General features: G+C 52.6%; 1 protein-coding gene across 1 annotated transcript in view; it reads right to left on the reverse strand.

Moving 5' to 3' along the window:
- The window catches only part of MSI1 (musashi RNA binding protein 1), a 29,792-nt gene extending 12,929 nt beyond the window's left edge, over positions 1-16,863 (reverse strand). Inside the window, exons 1-6 of the mRNA XM_082491456.1 lie at positions 16,779-16,863; positions 16,479-16,519; positions 16,266-16,347; positions 16,068-16,152; positions 11,309-11,350; positions 9,504-9,596 (exon numbers count right to left, since the gene is read on the reverse strand). Of these exons, the coding sequence (XP_082347582.1) occupies positions 9,504-9,596; positions 11,309-11,350; positions 16,068-16,152; positions 16,266-16,347; positions 16,479-16,519; positions 16,779-16,837 (402 nt within the window). The 5' untranslated portion in view covers positions 16,838-16,863. The remainder of the gene's footprint in view (positions 1-9,503; positions 9,597-11,308; positions 11,351-16,067; positions 16,153-16,265; positions 16,348-16,478; positions 16,520-16,778) is intronic.
- Positions 16,864-20,783: the final 3,920 nt, after the last annotated feature.

Below are 20,783 nucleotides of genomic sequence, written 5' to 3' on the forward strand. Positions count from 1 at the left end.
AAAGTTTCCAGTGCCGTCATGAGCAGAGATCATCTTTGATGCCCTTGGGCTTGTCCAGCACATCCACCCCACAAGAGTGAGATGTGACAGCAGGCAACCTGGCTCCCACTGCTGCTGCGCTCTTCCCGTCCTAGCTCAGCCTTCCTTGGCCAAGTCAATAAAAAACTGAGAAACATGCCAGGCATCCAGTCGGAGCCACAGGGGATGTCAGACTTCACACAGACCTGAAGCAATTCCTCAGCAGCTTCCCCAGACACAGCCAAGGAGCTGGGGGCTGGAGGCAGCTCACCACGCTACCATATCCCATCACTGCTCCCTCTTGCCCCTGCACCATTTGCCCTCATGGTGCCAGCACAACTGTGACATGCTGGGACTTAAAAACATTTCAAGAAGTTTTACTGTCTGGTTTTGTTAATTTTTTAAGCTACATTTATTTCCCTATCCAGTTCACAGAAAGGCTGGGCATGTAGCTGTCCTCCTCCCCAGTAAACACTTGGAGAAGGCTGTGTCAATGGCACTCTGCGGCGGTGCCACTCCCTAAGACTTCAACTCAGGTAGCCGGACCCCACAAACCCATCATGATGACAGATAGGCATGAGAAAGAAAAACCCAGTGGGGACAAGCACAGCCCAGCTGCTGACTTTGTCCAATCAGCCCCAGCAACAACCTCTTCTTTGCAGAGCCTGGAAAGCGAGAGTAGCTGCAAGTGGCAGAGCCCAGCACACATCCACACACAAAACCACCCACCAACAACGTCCTGGGCAATGGCCATGGCACTCCCGTGATGCTCAAGCACTTGGAGCTGGGAGAAGTGCAACCGCTTCATCCCAAACCGCACTCCCTGCACTGAGGAGAGCTGCAGCCTTCCTCCGTCTGAGGTTTTTCGTAAGTTTCTGCTGGTGCTTTGAGAGCAGGTGTTTATCCAGCACCCCAAAACATCTTGTGAAAACATATTCAAAAGCTGTTTCCTGCCATGAGCTACATCTAAGATAGACAGGTATGTGTATAGACACATAATATGTGAAATAGTCTCACCCCACTCAACTCTAGGGCCCAAACTCTGTGTATAGCTACAACTAGTGGTTTTGATTGCTAACAAACCCCATGCATGAGTATTTACTCATCTCCTTCCAAAGCAACAGGTGAGATGAGTTGGGTGGTCTCAGACAGCACACATCAGATAAAGCAGGTCCCTGCAACCCAGGGGGGGATGTGGAAGCAGTGCTGGAGCCCAGAAAGGCCAGCAGGATGGGCTGCAGACTAAACTGTGCTGCGGAACTGGGAGAAGGGCCTCACCTGTGTCCACAGGGAGCAGCCATTTCCACCACCCTGCCCAGGCCATGCGGCCTCACCGCAGATCCCTCCTACCCCTCCCCACCACCTTCCCCTGGTGTAGAACTAGCGCAGGGGACGGTGACTGGGCCGCCTGAGCTCTCCCTGAGGCCCAGCACGCCCCAAACACCTGGGCAAACCCTTCACACTGAGGTACCATGGCCGGCTCCCACCAACCCCGACCCCGCAACCGCAACCAGCCATGACTGACAACCCCCGGCGGGCAGCTATTGTGGCGGGGAACCGACAAACACACACACACATCCTCCCTCCCTCCCTCCCTCCGCTCCGCCGCCGCGCCGGGCCCTTCCCGGCTGGGCCGCGCCGGGCCCCAACAAAGGCGGCCGCCGCCGGGGCCGTCGTCACGGCAACGCGGCCGCCAATAGCAGCTGCCGCCCGGATTAGCGCCGCTCACAAAGCCGCCCCGCTGCGCCCGCCCCGCCAGCGGCGGCGCCCTCACACGTACCGCGGCCTGTGATGGCCGGCGGGAGGGCACCCGTCAGGGGCCTGAGGTCCCCCGTCGGGTGCCCTCCCGCCGGCCATCACAGGCAAACCACCGTCGCACACAAGGGGATCGCCCCACAAGGAGTAAGGTCTCGCAGTGACACCCCTCCTGCACCCACTTTGTCCCCCTCCCGGCCTTGCTTGTGGTGGGGATGAGGCGCCATCTTGCCTCCCCTGCCCGCCCTGCTCTGAGGCAGGTTGTGAGGGAGCTGTAAGGGGCTGAGAGGAGGTAAGGGTAGCGAAGGATTTGGACAGTGGGAGGAAAAAAACAGGGATGGTTTGGGGGTCTGGGCCCTCCAGCGGGACAGGAGCGGAGGTGGCATCTCCAGCCACGCTGGTTGGCAGAGACAAAACGGGTCAACTGCCCAAGAAATGGATGTGGGAGAAGCCTGTGGAAAATAGCCTTTACGAGTTTCAGAAACACCCCTAAGTTCATTTTTAATAGGGTGTGGAAATAATCTATGATCATAACTGTACTTTAACAAAGGCTTTTTTGCTGGGTGAATTGTCTTTCTCCCCATTCTCTTCCCCCCCCCCCCCCCCCTTAAATAAATATTTGTTTCAATTCTTTAAACATAGTCAAAGAAGCAGATCACTTTACTAGAAAACTGTTTAGCTTAGTGGCCAAGACTCCCTCCCAGGGAACGATTTAACTTGCTGGTCCAGGCTTCAGTTATCCAACATTTGAGGTTAGAAGTTCAAGGTCTGTTCATTTTGAGGGATGATGTCTCTCCCTGCGTTTAGCCATGAGGGTCAAAAACATCCAGGAAAAAAGCAAAGGTCCCAAGAGCAGTGACTCTTGCTCTCTAGACACATCCTTCCTGAGGGACCCCACCACAGGAGACAACTTCTTTGGCAGCTACTTGGCAGCCCAGGGGTAGGTACCACTACCCTGAGCCTTAAACCCAAGCTGTCCAGCATCACCTCTCAATTCTGTCTCCTGTGGCTCTCTCGAGCTTTGGAAAACCAAATGGGAGTGGAAGAAAGATAAAGGCTTTGGCTCAGTGGAGGTAACACAATTCAGAAAGTGAAAAAAGGTTTGTCCCTGGGGAGGAAAATCGTGTAATCCTCCAATGGATTTGCCACCACTGAGACCTCCTGCAGCAGGGCAGCAAGCAGCACCTTCCCAAAATGGGGAGACAGCTCCTTCTCAAACCAGCACCTGGTTTTGATAAGAGCAGCATGGTGGTGACAGGAAGGGAAAGTGACAGTCACAGGTTTCAGAGACTCTCCACCAAAGCAACCCTCAGCCTAGCCAAAACATTCAAGTTTACAGATATAATATATATACACATTTCATATGAAAACAGAACAGAACGTAGTATAATCCACCTGGCCTTGGCCAAAAGGCCTGATTTTTTTTTCAATGGCTTAGTCCCACTCTAACATCTTTCAGTCTTCCTGGGACAGTCATCAGTGTCTGCAAAGGAAGAAGCCAATGACAGCCTCATGCAGATTAAAAAAATAGTAATAAAATTTCCAACACAAGTTTGATGAGAAATGTTGCATGCACTTCCACATGGGAAGATCTTGAAGAAAGTTGTAAATATTCAGGCAAAGGCTTTGCAGGCATAGGCATCTTCCATCTGAAGTGCAACTAAAGATGGCTCAGCTGGTCCTAGAGGGAACCATGGCAACACAATTGTAGAAAAATCAGGTAAAAGAGTAATAGCTGCTGAGTTGGCTTCAACACGGGGAATGTAAATCAAAACCATCCAGAAACAACTTGGCCATGCTGTCAAGAGAGGGCATCAGCAATCCTGCAAGGTTCTCCCGGCTCCTCAAACAGGACAGACCGTTTCTGGGGAGGAGGATGCACAGACCCAGAGCCCAGCTCCAGGGAGCAGGGGTGCTGCGCCTGCACAGCGCTAGGAGGACCATTCTTACCGCACTCTGCAGAGCCCTTCTCAAAACTCTGAGAACGGGACTCGGCCAAGGGACAAAGCCCGCTCCGTGCTACAGGTGAGCGAGACAACCTGTCCAGGTGTTCCTGCCCACTCTCGCACCGCACCACAGGCACCTGGCAAATATCAAATGAACCACGGAAGACCAGAATGACCATTACTGCTACAGCATTTTTGGCTATCTGCCTACCAGATGCGGAGCACAGAGAACCCTTTGTTCCAGTGGCATTGTTACCACAAGCCAAACTGCCTACTGCCACAAGAGAGGTGATCAGATTCCCCTTCTCCTCCCCTCCCCTCCCCATCTGTTCATTGCAACCATGTTACGTGTGAGAATTTGCATAAATTGCCCTCTGATCTGTGGAAGAAAATCCAAAATCCAGTTTGGAAATCCACAGCAGGTTGACAAGTAGCTTTGATCCCTGAAATTTCCAGAGAGCAGCAGATTAAGGATTAATTAATTAACATTCCCCCGATCCAAAGTGAAGGCAATCATGCCCACCGTAAGCACAGGAACAAGTCTTCCTTTAAAGAAATTCACTATCAGTATCTAAAGATTCTCCAATTAGTCAGCAGGGAAAACTCATTTCATATACTCAAGTCAACCACACCATTTTTCTGGCAGGTGTACATGAATATGCATTTGTGACAGACACGCAAACCCTCATCAAATCCAGCGTCTCAGATATGGGGGTTTTCTCTTGGTCGGGACAGCACTAGAGTCTTTGCCCGAGGGAAGATCTCAGACCCCGTCTCAGGCAAACAGTCCAGAATTTGGACTGAGTATTAGATGGCAGCCTAAAGGTCAGAATCGTCCTCAGAACTCAGCAGATCTTTTTTCTTGTTTGCTTCCAGGATATTTTTAGAGAGCAGATCTCTCTCTCTCGGCACAATCTGCCTCACAGAGTGGCTGAGTTTTTATGACCGACTCATCCACATACGCAGATCACCTGGAGGCCCAGGGAGAGATGCAGACTGTTTTTAAGCACTTTTCAAGCACCTTTGGAGCCACAGCTGATTAGTGAGTCATACAAAGACGTCATTGTGAATATTCTTGCACTTCTGCTTCACAAAACGCAAAAGCACACAAGAAAACCATGACTTCAAACACCTGAATTGGGTCCAGGCCCCCATTTCTTCCAGTACCTCTGTATTTCTAGTTTCTGAAAGGATCAACTTCTCCCCTAATGACAAACAAAAGACTGGCTGCACCAAGTTAGGGCAGAGGTCCACCTTGACAACATCCCCCCCAAGATACCAACCAACAACAAACACCTTTGAAAAAACACAAAGACAAGGCAAGGATATTACTGTAGACCCCAGAGTACTCCATCATCTTCCAGCCATTTGTGAGTCAGGGATTTCCTGAACTCAAAGGGGTGGCTGTGTATTTAAAAGACCTTCCATGAATTTGTCCCATCATTTTGGAGCCTATGCAAATTTTAGCAACAACACCCTGGAGCAAAGATTTCACAGCTTAGATAAGCTCCATGACAAAAAGACCTTATTTGTTCTGAGCTTCCTATCTTGCAATTTGACTTTTTCTACCACAAAACCTTGAAAAAAAAAAAAAGATGATCTGAGTTTTTTCAGTTACGATTTGAAACAAATAACCTTGCTTACAAGATCAGAGACCCAATGGTCCAAAGAAGTTACTCTGATGGACAACCCCTTTTCCCACCCCAAAATAATACAGAACAACGTGTTCCCACAGACTGAAGTAGAAAAGGAAGAAGCTGGGACTTGAGCTCCTCTGAGGCATCCCCATACATGTTGAACTAGACAGAGGACTAGCTACGCCTGAGGTGGTAGGTGCAAGATATCTTCCCCTCTCTTTCTGTTTCAGGTTTCAATGAGGGTGGTAGCCTGAATCTAGAGAGGCTGTTGAAATACTTCCTTGTGCAGTCTAAAGATCTCCAACACCATCCAGCTTAAGCCAAGACACTTGGCTTCAGATACTGTGAATGCAATTATTTCCAGGACTTCTGTCCTACAGTTGAAAAAATACTCTCCTTTAGAAAGCATGTCCATGGCCTTAGCTTGCATCTCAAAGAGATTTGAGTTTTGGAGCCAGAAGTGTTTCCTAGAGATCCCGCTATGTTCAAAGCCCTAGCAGCTGCACCTGACAAACTGTAGCCAGCTTGAGAGCACTTCTCAGTCTCCCTCTCTGTACTAAAAAAACCCTTTGTATTTTCTTCCTCAGGAAAACAGCAGCCCATATTTTTCATTCACAGTTTTGGAAGAAAAAAAAAAAAAAAAAGAAGTGATCCTTCTTTGAAGCAAACACACTGTATTTGGGATCCTCTTTGAAGCTTCACCTTTTGTGCCTGTTAAAACCAAGTATTTTGATGTGAAGAACTGGGGTGCCAGCCTCTCCCTTTCTTCCTTTATCCCTAAGTAATACTCGTGGATTTCCTCCTCACACATTTTCATTTTTCTTTTGCCACTTCCATTTTACAAAGCAGAGAGGTTTTGGGCACAGAAAGGAAAGAAAACAAAATAAAAATAGCGCAAGTGGAAATACCAAAATGGAAAAATCAGACTTGGGAATTTTATTTTATGAAATGGGAAACCTTTGCATCTCCAGCCCAACCAAACTTCATTTTTGTCCTGCTAATGGACACAAGAGGTGTGTTGTTTCTGACCCGAGATGCACCAATGCCAGCTACCTTGGTAGGCTTGCAAACTGCAATTCACGGATTTAGACCAGAGAGAACATTATGATAATGTAATTTGACCTCGTCTGTACTGCAGGCCATAGCACTTCCTCTCATCATTCCTACAGCACGTGCATGCTTTCTTTCTGGACTAAAATGTATTTTTCAAAAAGCATCTATCATAATTTAAAGGCTTGAAGTGGTGGCAAATCTAACACACACTTAGGCTTGCGGCCTGAGGGTTACCTAGAAGATAACCTTCACATAAAAGCACTCAGGAGCCTGTACTCCCTTGTCCTCAGAAGCAGAGGATGATCTCTGCCTGAAGCTGAGATCCAAACTGAGCTTGCCACTGGATTCTCAAAGATTGACTAAAGCTCACCCCCAGGAACCTGGTACCTTGGTCTTGAGGAATCAAGGCAGGATGAATTGTGTTCCCCTCTCTCTCCTCTCTAGATGCTAAGCGTTCTCATGCCTTCCTGGAAAGGAAGGAGGGAAAAGCAGCGATTTTTTTTCCCCACCAGATCCCAGAAAACTGTGGGGCTGCTCGGAAGAAGAGGGAACATAGACAAAGCCATTTCCTCATAGGGTAAGTCCTCCAAGGAAATGCTTTAAAAGGGCATCCTGAACAATTCCTTTTCAGACATTCCCAATCCAATTTCATAAGAAGTACTGGCCCAAATGGCTTAGAAAATATCTTTTTCAGAGAGGCTTTCTAAGATGAGAATAACACAACTGAAGCTTCACCACCTCTCACTTAAAGATGCCATAAATTGAGGAGATGGAAGACCACAGAGTCAGGTGCCATGAGTACCTCTGAAGAAGGGTTCCTAGGAGACCTCTGAAAGCTAGGAGGCCCCAGAGTATCATAAACACCAAAAGAGCCTGTGTACCAAAATCATGTTCTCCATAAGTCATATCTGAAATCGAAGGCAACAGGCTTTTCTTAGCCCTAGAAACCACAGAGCAGCACATTCAGAGCTCAGAACCCCAGAGATGGTGGACATGGAGGCTTTCCTCCAAAACACACTTTCCCACTGATCCTGAGCATCAGCCACACAGAGCTACTTACTGGAGAGAATTTCTCAGGCAACAGTTCTCCTGGCCTTCAATGAATTATTTGAGGCTTAGCCTGGAGCATGGTTACAGGCCAGGAGAGTTGCTTTATACAAAAGCTCTAAAGAGTCTCTCCTCAGCTGAAATGGCCAGATGAGTCAAAAAACTGCCCCAAAAATGGAGAGTCAATCTGACCAGCCCTGACCTCTCCCCACAGAAACTCCCCAGAGCCAAGAGGCCAGCTGCATCAGCCTCATGCAGCATTGGAGTGCCGGATGTTGCCCGGGATGCTGGTTCTTCAGAAATGAATCGCACTAAGCTATGCAGAACTCTTCCTTCTGCCCAGTCGCAAGAAAACAATCTGACACAACCAGTTCTTGCCAGTCTCCTGACGTCAGGACACCTTTCAGCACATGACCATTAAACAAGAGGAACACAACAGCACAACATCCCAAAAGAACTAGAAAGTACTTCTCAAACTAGAGAAACTATAGCTGCTTGTAAACAGAGTGCTACACGACATGCTTCTGCTTCAAATTAACAGCAGTACAGTTAGGGGATTACGCCCAAGACATTTTATTTTCCTATTGAACACATCCATCAGCAGTGCAGAAGCACACGCAATTCACCTTCAGTGACACCATGTAAAAGCTCTTGGGGACACAATAGAGTTTGCTTATTTCTAATAGAAAATAAAACCACACAGAGCTAACAACTACAAACACAGGGATTATCTGACCACTTTTGCTGTTGCCACTTTCCCTTAGGACTGAACAGAAATACAAGAGTGCTGCTTTGCAGTCACAACAGCATCCCAGGACATGCAGATTTGACTTCAGAAGCTGAACAAAGGTACTGAGCAAACACTTGTTCCAAACTTTCTGCCCCAAAGTTCCAATGATATGGCAAAACTGGTAACAAAACTCCCCTTCTTTCCACTAATTAATGTGCCTTAACATCACCCTTTTGCAGGATCTTTCAGAAGAAAATTTAATAACAAAGCCTTCATCCCTCACACTCTACAGTTCATGTGGTACTTTTTTCCACATCCATGATGCTACCAGCAACATCCTGGCTGGATTACTGCCCAGCAAACTGTGTTCTGTCCCTGCAGCCAGGCAAGAAGGTCCCAACAGCTACAGAATCCAATACTTCCTGCCCCAAACAGCAAACCCAAGCACGACACCACTAAACAACAGTGAAAGAGTCACAGTGACCTGCCCCAGAGGTGACCGTGTTCAGCATTTGGGTACGATGATCCCCTTCAGTTCTTAATCTCATTAAAAATCTTGGGATCTTCAGCCTAATGCTACTGAGATTTCTCCTGGGGATACTCACAGCCTCCTGACAGGGAACTGGAGGGCCAAGAATGAGCCCCCTTCTATCCTCCGATTCAGTCCTGACTCTCAATTTGCACTTCTGGCTGTCAGGGACCATAGCACAAGTGACTTCCATCCACAGAAGCCCACCCTTCCCCAAGCCACCAGCTGGCACAGAAGAGTCAGACCACCACAAGAGACAGTCATAGTGCCAAATTTTTCTTTAAACATCCAAAACTAACATCAACATTTGCCCAAGACTCAGCAGAAGAAGTTTCAGGACCAAAGGGCTTATTTTTAATAAAGGATTACCAAAATTTCAATCATGAGGCTTCGAGTTAGGAAGAGGCCAAAATCACAGGTTTGATGTTGCATCTGCTCTGTTAGGAGCGTCTACAAATCTTCCTCCAGCGTCTGAACAAACTGTGAATCTGCAGGCCACAAGAGGCCTCCAGAGAAGGAAAAACTGGAAAACCATTTCCCTTAGCCCATGTTCCACCAACTCCATGAAAAAGCACAAACACTTGTTTCAAATCATCACAGGGCAGGAGTCATTGGCTGTAGCCCCTACAAAGACATTACAGCCACCCAGCGGCTGTAACTGACCTTCAATCTACTTAAACCCATGCAAAAGACTCACAAGCTCCTACTCCGGCCTCCACAGAAGTTCAGAAATCTCCTTTTTGCCCCAGAAGCAACAGCTTTGATCCAACACCACTCAAGAGACTTACCTTCCCGAACTGCTCGAAATATTGTTTCACATCCTCCACAGTAGTGTTCACAGACAGACCACCCACAAATATCTTCTTCGTTCGGGTCACCATCTGGAAAAGAGAAGGACAGGAATTCACCAAATCAACCCAGAGGGAGCAGAGAACGAGACTCAAAAGGCCACTAACTGCCCTCCACTGCTGGGAAGCGCCTGCCCCTTTGCTGCAGCTGAGCTTCCACCCCTGGCCAAAAGAGGCCAGCAGGTCTGTCCCACGTTGGACCCCAAGGCTAATTATTGCACCACCCCATTGTGCTTCTCAGCACCCAGCCACCACCTCCTCGTCAGACGGTCCATTACCAGCCTCTCCCCTTGCTAACCTGCTGCTGCTCTCTTGGCACCTTCACAGTGCCTCGCAGACGCGGGGCACAACTGTCCACTCCCCAGCCCTGCAGCTTTTCCTGCAGCCCTGCCACTTTGCACAGCCAGCCTCCCCCAGAGATGCCACTCTGCTTCCCAGAGTGGAAAGACGGGCAGGAGGCCTGCCAGCGCAGGTAGGTTCCCCAGGCTTCACCCTCCCAGCTTACAAATCAGGCAGCATCCAGTCGTGCATGGAATAAGCCTCACTGCAGACCCATTCCCCAGCCACTTAAATGGAGCCCACTCAACTCCCAGTTAAATCTGTTTTGCCTTTGCAAGAAGGCAAAGAGAAGATCCCTCTGCCACTTGTCACTCACGCAGTTGGGACAAGGAAGAAAACTAACTACCCTGAGAGGGGCCATTGCTGCCAGGCTGAGGCACACCGACATCCTTTGAACCAGCTCTCCAGCTGCATCCTCCCCTTAGCTGCTTGGCTACACCCCTGCTCTCAGAGGGACACATGGTCCTAATTACCCCAAGGAGCATAGGGCTAATCCGCAGCAATTCCCTGGCTTGGAGAGCAGCCCGTTCTAACACTAAAGCACCTTCTGTCACCAAACTGCTTAATGGAATTAACCCAATTCCTACCATGTGCTTCCTGGCTCCAGTTACTCGGGATACCTGCTCACCAATTGTTCTCAGTGCCTGATCCCCCTTACTTCCCTCCCGGCACCAGTCTCCTCTTCCCTCTCTGCTTCTTGACACTGCTTCTCCCCAGCTCTTTCTCCTGTCACAGCACTTGGAATACAGACTCTAAACTTTAAAATTCCTGTCCAAGAGCAAAGTTAAAGGGAGACCCAAAGTCTAAAGGCAGTCTTCAGCCTGCTGCTGGCTTCTCAGTTAAAAGTTTCTAGCTGCACACCTGGAAAAAGTTCCTGCAACTGTGCATTTCGATGCCAGAGCCTCTTGTAGATAAGGTCCAACACCAAACTCCTGCCTTTTCCAGTGGTGAAGCACACAAAATTAAATCCTTCTCCCCCTCTCTGACATACACCTATCCATACACACGACCCTCTTTCCACCCAAATCACGATGCAGCATGGAGCTGTTCTGTACCTCCTAAGGGCTGAAACTTCCAGACACCGGCTGCAACCTAAAAAGGACAGCCCTGGGCAGCATTTGTTTCACCAGCAATAACCAGTGCATCCTAAAGTACAACGGAGGGGCCTCCTGGTTCCTCCAGTGCCACACGCACCCCCAGTGCTGAGCTGCGAACCTGACAGGAGCGCACCACAGCGCAGCACGTCACACTGGCCATGCAGCACTGCAGCTCCTGCTCCAGGTAAGTCCTGAGCAAACCCCAAGGAGCAACTCCGCTGCATGCACTGGCAACCTTGCACAGAGGGACAAGATTCACCACCACGAACTTCACCCTTTGGAGTGGCAAAGGCTGCCTGCAGTACTCACCTTGGGCTGTGCTCGGCGAGGGAATGCTACCTTCGGGTCAATCTGAAAGAGATGTGGGGAAGAACAGGTGAACACACTTTTGCTGCCTATTCACAGACGCAGGGTTTCCTCCATGCTCATGGCTGTCCCTGCCTGCATGGCACCTTGCTAAAACCCCAAAGAATCTACCTGAGGTACATAAAAAGAAGCTGGCTGCAGACATCTTTCCCTCTTGGTAAGGTGTAATCCAGGGAGACTACAAGTCCCAGCATGCAGTGGTCCATCACTGGCTGAGTGCTGGCCAGACACACCCGAGAGCCCATCACATGCTGGGATTAACAGGCTGAGCTGCACCCTCCCACTCGGCCTGCCCCTAGGTGCCCTGCATCACCAGCCTCACATTAAAAGTGCTTTCTTTTGCCTTTTTACTCTCCCCCTCCACTCTGCCTACAAGCACAGAGCTCACCTGGGTAGTAAAACAGGACAGAAAATAGACAGCACACAAAAAGCCAAATATTTCATCCCACAAAGCACAGGGTAAAGAAATAAAAGAGCAGACAGGACAGCACAAATTAAAGCAAGGAGTCCAAAGCCCCACAGGCTGCAGAGGCTGTGGCCGCAGGGCAGCGTGCTGCCCCTCTCCCCAGGCTGCACCGCACACAATGACGCTATGCCTCCCCTCTGCAGGCTGAGCCCTCCATTGTGCCTGTTCAGCTTCTCTATAAACCTGCCACCGGCCATAGCTGCGGTCCCCGTGCCGCCATCCAGGTGCCGCGCGTTCTGCTGGGCTCAGCACGGAGGAGCGCGTGCCTGCATTGGCCTCACACCACCACAAAAGCCGGGACAACCCTAACGCAGCTGCAAGCCAAACACCCACGAAGCCTCCACTCCTCCTCAGCCACCACCTCTTTCTTTAGAGCCTATTTTTACAGCAACTCCTGTAAAGTTACATCACACCGGGGATGATCCAGACCTACAAATCAGCTTACAAAGACTGGTGATAAAGGCAGGTTTGGCTCATCCCCACACTTGGACAGGCTGCAGCTGGGAGGGCAGCCCAGAGCGTCGTCCCATCGGCCCAGCAGCTCAAACAGCCCCAAAGGAAGCTGTGTTTCTCCAGCCCCTCTCGCTGCTTTGTTCAGCTTTCCAGCCTGGCCACCCTCCCGCCCCACATCCTTTCACTTGTCACACAGCCCCGGAGTTCGGCCTCCCTGTGCCCTTCCACCAGCTTCTCTCCCTGCCTTCCCCACCTCCATTCTGACTCACAGCCTACAACATAAATAAACTCAGCACGTAAGTAAACAGAGGCAAAACTGAAGAGCACAAATAAACTCAAAAATAAACCTCCCTCCCCAAGCTCCAAGCACCGGCAGATTAGCATACCCTCCGGTGCGTCCCTGGGGCATCCGAACCCTCCCTCCCCACACACACCCCCCCACACACACACAGCTTCCTGGCCAGCACAGACACCCACAGCAAACTCTGAGGACAGGGGACGGCAAGAGACCAGGAGGTTGATGGCAGATAATAAGCAAAAACAATAATCTACTGTCTTTTACTTCTCAGCCAGTGTCATTCAGCTCCTGCCAAGAAGATGCTTTCAAACTCAGCAATGCTAAGCTCGGCCTCATTTTCTCATTACCCTGAGTGTGATCAACTGGGCAGAGATAACGCGTTCTCCTGGCTGCAGGGAGCAGGCAGTCATTTCACAAATTCTTCTGCACAACCAGCTATTGTTGCAGGTAGAGGGAGGCCGGGGAGACCGACTGCAGGGGCAGCCCTGGGAACACGCGGAGGGGAGTGAGTTCAGTGCCGGACTCAAGTTACTCGAACTGGACTGCTCCTCAGTGGCTGGAGTCTTTCTAATTAAAGCAAAAGCACTGGTACCATATTCCCTCATTTCTGGTGTTAAAACAAATAGCTCTGTGGAGGAGTTGTGTTTCAGTGTCACCCACTGACGTAATGGATCCTTTTTACAAACCTAGATAGAAATCTGCTAAGAGTAAGAGCATTCAGAACTGCTCAGATTGTATCCGAAAAACAAAACCCCAGATCAGGCTGTGGTGAGTGGAAGTCACTCGAGCACAAACTGCTTCCACTTCACCCTGCAATGCTTTGGGGACAAGGAATCCCACTGACGTCGCAGGTGTACCAAGCGGACTGGCCAGGCTCCTCAGTAACGCTCTTCAGGCCACCGACGGCACCATTTAATGGCTCAGGTCATATAACTCCTGCATTAACCCAGCTGGTATCAGTGCCCCAAAGCAGGCGGAGGACAGGGAAGGACCCGTGAGACCTCAGGACTGGGTTTGTTCATTCATCACACCTCCGCAGCTACTTTCGCTCCATTGCTCTGCGCTTCCTGAGAGCCACAGATCGCTCCCTCCGCCACAAAAGACAAACCCAGCAAAAAACTCGGTAACGGCAACAAAGAAACAACAGGACGACCCAGCACCACCAAGCCCGCTCTTCAAGGCACCAGCCAGCTGCAGCTTTACAAAGTCACGCAAATCTTTTACCTTGAGACTGCAAAGCCAATTCTCAAATCGAGCATTTCCATAAATAACCCCGTAGGCTGCTGCTATCTAGCTTACAAACAAAGAGGGGTCTGAAAAGCACAAGGTTTCCCCGGAGAATGGGGCCAACAGCACTCGTTAGGGTAGGAAGAATTGGAAAACAACGAAGCAACAAGTTGGGCAGACACTGTCTATCAAGTACAGCTTGGCAAGAAGACACCAAGCCTTGAGAGAAGGCTGTCCTTCCAGGACACCGGGCCTTTTCCTGCAAAGTTTCATAAAACCCTAAATTAGGATTCAGATGAGTTTGTGTCATTTAACCCATGACTCACAGCAGAGCCGTTCAGCTCAGCAGGGAAAAGCCATACGGAGGCTCCATGAGGTACCACAAGACCGACCTCTCACCAGGCAAAACACACCAGAACATCTGACCCAGCTGAAAACCAAGCTAAATAAAAAATAAGAAGGAAGGGGGGAGAGAATCAAACTTCCTAACAAAGGAAGGGCCCTGGCAAAACTGCCCCCATCCTCTCTGCCGCGCCGGCAGGGCAAGCGGAGCAGATGCAGCTGGGAATTTCAATGGCTGGCCGGTCCCCATGCGCCCTGCGCCATGAGGCCCTTCTGTTCTTCTGCAGCGCCCACCCGTCCACCCCTGCCCTGCCCGTCCCTCCCACCCTCATGGGCTGCACGATGAGCCGTGGAGCGGCTTCGCACAGGCAGCAGCAGTGGTTCGGGAAGAAGAATGGAGACAGTGGGTTTCGGCTCACTCCTAGCCCCCAAAACATTTTCGGGATTAGCACTACAACAGACATCCATCACTTGCCTTTCCAAGAGGGGTCTATGCCAGCCCGCAGACTCATGACGGGACTAGCTGAGCAGACACCATGTTTACACAGGCTAGTAAAAAAAGAAAGAGAAAAAAAAAAAAAAAAAAAAAAAAGAAAGCCCTGGGCCCTCCTCAAAAGACTTTACCGTAACCCTCCCCCAGAGCAAAACTCACTTTACATCACTCCCGAAAGGAGGAGGGCTGGGAGTCCTGGGGACCCAGCCTCGGCCAGGAAGGCTGGGGTAGGTTTAACCGGGAGCTCCCGTGGGGAGGAAGGACCTGTGCACATCAAAGGGAGCGATCCAGGCAGTTAAACAGGAACAGACATAAATCTCGCTGCAACTCACGCCGTAAACCCTAAGAAAGGGGGTCTCGCTCTCCCGCCCTCTCCCTTCTGCCAAGATAAAGGCTAGGACGCCAGAGCCACGCGCTGGAAGAAATAAAGTTGCGCATTTGGACTCCTCAGCAGCTCGTGCTCGGAACCAGAACGTCTCGCTTCACCGTGCCACCCCCTCGCAGCCCCCTCTGCTCCCCCATCCCTAGCCTCACCTTCACCCCGGGGCAGCAATAAGGAAAAGAAATTCAGGAGAAGGCAAGTCACTAAAACTAAAGAGAAGGGACCTCCCACTCAGACACCTCACCCCCACCCCCCAAAACCGCCTGCACATCTCCCAAGAGCCGCAGATTTACAAAGCAGGACCGGGCACGATACACCACCGACCCAGGGAGCCACCAAAATCTTTCTGCTGGCCCAGCTGGGGCTCATAATCAGCCTCCGCTTGCAGAGCAAGGGCCAGAGCCACGGCTGCTCTGAGAGGCCGGTGGTAGCCCACATGGGCGGGCGCTGGCCATGCTTGGGAGACAATAAAGTCTTGAACCTCCATGACCGTTACAAAAACTTCGCCTGGGGAAAACCACAGGAGAGTCTCTGGGGTGCGCAGCATGAAGGCTCTCTGCCGAGGGGAGGGCATGGACCACCACAGCTGGGGGAAGTGGGGCCTGGGCAGTGGGGGACGGCACCCCTGGGGAGAGAGCGATGCTTGGTGGCACACAGGGGGCAGGGGCGGCTCCCCTCTCCCCAAACGCATCTGTTTCCTGGTGCGAATCCTCACCCCAAAGGTGCTCTGGTGTCCCAGCTCTGAGGGGGCCACGGTCACTCCTCAGGGGAGCCTTACAACCGATGGGTGGGATGGGAACTGTCACCGGGAGCTGCAGACCCACGCCAGGACATCGGCCCCAGGTCGACAGCGAGCCCAGTGCTCGGGTGGCAGCTGGGCTACCCGCCGGTGAGTGGGACACAGAAGGGGCCAATTGGTCTGCATCAGGAATCGATAGCTTACAACCTCTAACTGGAAATCAAACACCGCAATCGACAGCTGCTCCGAGCACAGCCACTCCACCGGCAAATGCACCCCTGAGATGAGAGAAGTCATCTCACCGTCTTGGAGTCCAGTTCATGTCTGGATTGGGCCAGGACCTTGTCGACGCCAGCCTGGTCCATGAACGTGACGAACCCGAAGCCCCTGAGCCCCGCAGCCCGGGCAGGAGAGGGGATGCGGAGAGAAGAGAGAAAGTTGGTTAAAGTGGCGGCCGGGCCGCGGCAGGGGCGAAGGGAGGCGCGGGCCCGGGCTCTCACCTGGATCTCTTTGTCAGCGGGTCCCGCATCACCAGGCACTCCTTCACCTCGCCGAACTGGCTGAAGTACTCCCGCAAGCCCTCTGCAAGCACAGCGCCCACCGTTGGGTGTCCCGGCCCGGCCCGGCCCCGCCGCCCCCGCCGGGCCCAGCCCCGGCCCCGGCCCCGCCACCCCCGGCCCCGGCGGCAGGTGCGGGTCCGCCGCGGCGCTCACCTTGCGTGGTCTGCCAGCTCAGTCCCCCGATGAACATTTTGCTGCGGGAAGGAGAAGAGAACCGTGAGCGGGGCCGCGCCAGGGGGCCGCGGCGCCCCGCGGGGGTGGCGGCGGCGGCGGCGGGGCCGGGCGGGGAGGGGAGGGCGCGGATCGGCCATGTTGGCAGCGGCACCGCCGCCGCCGCCGCGCCTGCCCGGGCCGGGCGGCCGGGGCCGTGGGGAGGGGGCGGCCGGGGTCGGGGGGAAGGATGGGAGGGGGGGTTGCGGCGGGGGCGTCCGGTGGGGGCCGCCGCGGCGGTACCAGGGGTCGTGCGGGGAGTCCGGGGAGGCGAGGCCGGGCTGGCTGCCGTCTGTCTCCATTCGGACCTCTTCTCCCTGCGAGGAGCGGCGCCGCACTCCCGGGGCAGATGAGCGCTGGAAAAGGGGCCGGACGGACAGGCCATGCTGCCCCCTCCCCCGACCCCTCTCCGCCGGGCGGGGAGGGAGCGAGGGAGGAGGGCCCGGCGGGCACAACCTGCCCGGCTCCTCCCACCCCCGCCGGCCCGCCGGCCGCCCTGCGCATAAAACCCGCCGGCGGCGCCGGGGCCGAGCACCGGGAGCCGCGCCCGCACCGCGCCGGGGGAGCGCGCCTGGCCCCAACCGCGGCGGCGGCGGCGGGAGCAGCCCGGGAGCTCGGCGGCCGCTTTGTCCCCGGCCGCACCACCCGCACCTGCCCCGGGGCGGCGGACAAAGGACGGCGGGCTCAGTCCCGCCGCGACGGAGCCGGGCCTGACCCGCTGCGCTCGGGCTCGCCGCGGCGGGCCCCGGAGACCCCCGGCCCGCCCCCCGGTGTCTCACCGCCGCCGAGCGGGCGCCGGCACCAGGCGGGTTAAAGCCGGAGCGGCGGAGGGGGACCGGGACCGGCACCCGCCGCGGTCGCTTCTGTGGCGGGACCGGGGCTGCTCTCCTCGCCCCGGTACACCCCCGGGCAGTGGGGAGCCCCGGCGCCTGCACCCGAGGCTCCTTCCCGGAGCCTCGGCACCTCCGAGTCCCCCTCGCAACCCGGGGGGGATAGAGGCTGCCCGTCCTCGGCGCTGCCCGCCCCGCACGGCAGTGCCCGCACCGCACCGGCCGGCGGGCCCCGAGCAGAGCTGTGGCCGAGCCCCGGGTACGCACCGCCCAACCGGCTCCGCACCCGCGAGCGGCCGGGGAGGGCGGCCAGGCTGGTCCCCAAGTCACCGCGCTGTTTCTCTCCCTCATTCAGACTGACAGAGAGAGCGAGTGGTGCCAAGCTCCAGCCTCCTGCCACTGCCACGCAAGTTCACCCACATACTGATGGCTCCTGGAGCAGGTCTGTGCACTCTCTGCCTCTGCTCTTGGGCAACCCGGCCCAGGTGGCTGCCAGAGCTCAGACAGGAGCAAATGAAATGCGGGGTGTCACCTGTAAAACTAGAGTCAGGGTTGTAGACTGTCTCCTGACTGTGCCATACATCGCTCTGAGAAAGGGCACTTGTTTGCACCTGTGGCATATCAGAACAGAGCAGTGCACAAAACCTCTGGTACCAGCTGCTGCAAGCCCCTCTCGTTGCAAGGGGGTGTCACAGGGTCCCAGGCATGTGCCACTGTGCTGCCAAATATTCTCCACGTGCACCTCTGGCTCCAGTCCTTCCAGCACAAGTCTCCCCCATACTCTCACTGCCTAGAGCGGGGTATTGACAGCTCTCAGGTCTGTGCCATCCTCATTTGACCTCTGTTCCCCTTCTCTTGTAACTGCTTTTCCAGGTGCCAATACACCTCATCTCCCTCCTGGAGAGAAATCAGGACACCTTTGTTTTAACAACACTTTGCAATAGTATCTTTCATTACATGGACTCATCCTGAGCCCCTTGGCTGCAACTCTGAGTTAAATTCATCCTCTGCCCATTAGCTCTGCCAAACCACCATCCACCTACTCCATTTCCTGAGCTGGGTCAGTGACACTATCCTATCTCCTGGCCTGTACCTGGGGCCAGGCAACACACTCAACACCAGAGACTTGGTAGCCACCCCTGAGAACTGAGCTACACAGCATCCCAGCTGTGGCTGTGGAACAGCCCCAGCTCCCACTGCCACCAGTCCAGGCTGAGCTGCTTCTCCAGAATAACCCACGCATCATTCCACAGGGCTGAAGCCACCACTTTGGGTAAAGGTACCCTGAGAGTAGCTGGGCTGGTACAGAAAGGAAATAGAAATAATGATGCACAGAGGTGGTACCGCAGGCAGCAGTGACAGGGTGGGAGCAGCGGCGCTGAGGCAGCATCTCAGCCATCTCCCCTTGTATGTCCTGAGAAACCCGGACAGCAGCTGGGCTGTCAGAAAGCCACCACTGCCGCCTGCCATGCTGCCCAAACTCACTGCTGCTGTGCTGCCTCCTGGCACCTGCTCTCCGATTTGGATGGCAAATACTCCAAAGGGGACACTAACATTTTCAAGTCACCTGGCACAGCTCTTCGTGCTCCATAATCACCCAACCCAGCCACAGTACTAATGCTAATTAAACAAAAGAAAGAAGAAACAAGAGCTCAGTGTCAGACACACCAAAGGACAACATCTCTTGGTTTACTACCAGTGCATTGCTATAATTTTAAATGTGTGTTATTTATGAGACAGATGAAGTAGAGCATTCTGAGGGGCACTACTAAAATGCCTCATTATATCTTTTTTGCATTATGCTCATTGTTTTGTTCTCTGTTTCTCCATCACAATAATATTGGAGAAGGGAGAATAGGATCAATGTGAGTTAACATCTGTGAACATCAGAGGGAAAAAAAGTGAACCTTCAGGAGGATTTGGATGAAGGATGTGGTTGGACTTGCATCACTGGGAACGACACCATACCACGTAACTTATTCCAAGGCCCTTTCCAAAACATACACGCAATATTTTGTATTTCCACCTTAGGACCCCAAAGTGCCTTGTAAATATCAATTCATTTATCTCTGTTACACACCAGACAGCGGGTCTTGGAAAATCTGTTGATTAGTGACAGTAGGAAGCTTTCCTCATGGAGAAGTAAATATATAAAACATTCCAGAACTTATGATTGGAAAGATGATCTGACGAATATAAAATAATGCAGCATTGTATTCCTGGGGCTGCAGACAGACAGCTGTAGTGCCTCTGTGGCTGCTGCTGAGAGGTTGCCAAACACCAGCGAGATTAACAAAACTGCTCAGTTTTCTTGCTGCTATTCAGCGTCTCGTGTATGGTAGAGTGACACTATCAAAATCATGTCCACTTCCTGCTGAGGAGGATGATTGGCAAAGCTCTGCCCAGCACCAGTGGCAGACACTGGAGTTATTCATGGTGAGAGGGAGGTTCCAAGAAGTGGATGTTAGGGGAGGGGCAAGGCAGCAGCCACCTCTTTTCCTCCCTCATCATACCAGGCTTAAGGATAGATTCTCTCTTGGAGACCTGTCTGTAGCCAGGAGGTTTTGGCAGTCGGGTACTACGAGAAGTTTCGCTTTTCATTTAGTTTGGACAGTTGATAAACAAACTTGAACTGGAATTCAAATCATTTTTGTAATATTTGCGTTATGATGCTGAACATGCAAACCTGGAAGGTATTAAATGCAGCTCCATAGGCAGCCCAGGGGCAATGCCAGTCTCTGGCAGTGGCTGCCGGCACTGCTCGTGCCTGCTTTGGAAGGGATGCTGACCCTCTGGAAAAGCTGATGGCAAAACCTCCCTCCTAGCCCATGCAGGAGGCAGCCAGGGGTGTCTGCCTCAAAGGGATCCCACTGCTTAGCCACCTCCTGCCTGGCAGCGACTGCTTTGGGGCAAGAGGCAGGCACACACGGGGAGAAGAGCTCTTTAGAGAAACTGAATTATTTAGACTCCAGTTGGGTGAGCAGGAGGGACACAGAGTCAGCAACAGGAAGAGAGGAATGGCTGCAAAGGCACCAAGGGTTTCTTTGCTTCACATAAGAAACCTCACGGAGCAAGATTCGCAATGGAAAAACAGCCTACATGGTGCAGAGCATTGAAGAACAGGGTGGGAAAATATAGAGGAGTGGAACAGGGCTGCATGCAAGACAGGAAAAGAAAAGAGAAACAGAGGTGTGGGTGAATAAAGAGCAGGAAAAAGGGGAGTATGCAGAGTGAATAGAGACAACTGGGACAACTAGAAGAAAAGAGTGAGGGAGGAGAGAGGAGGAGACCACCCCAATTACCAAAAAACAGCAAGAGGGATTGAAGCCTTGGAAAAAAAAAAAAAAAAGGGGACAGAGGTCTGCACAAGACAGAAAACAAAAGTAAAACATCAAGAGAACTTGTAGCGTAGTGAATA

Source organism: Vanellus vanellus, assembly GCF_965231255.1.
Source record: "Vanellus vanellus genome assembly, chromosome: 16".
Classification (NCBI taxonomy): Eukaryota; Metazoa; Chordata; class Aves; order Charadriiformes; family Charadriidae; genus Vanellus; species Vanellus vanellus.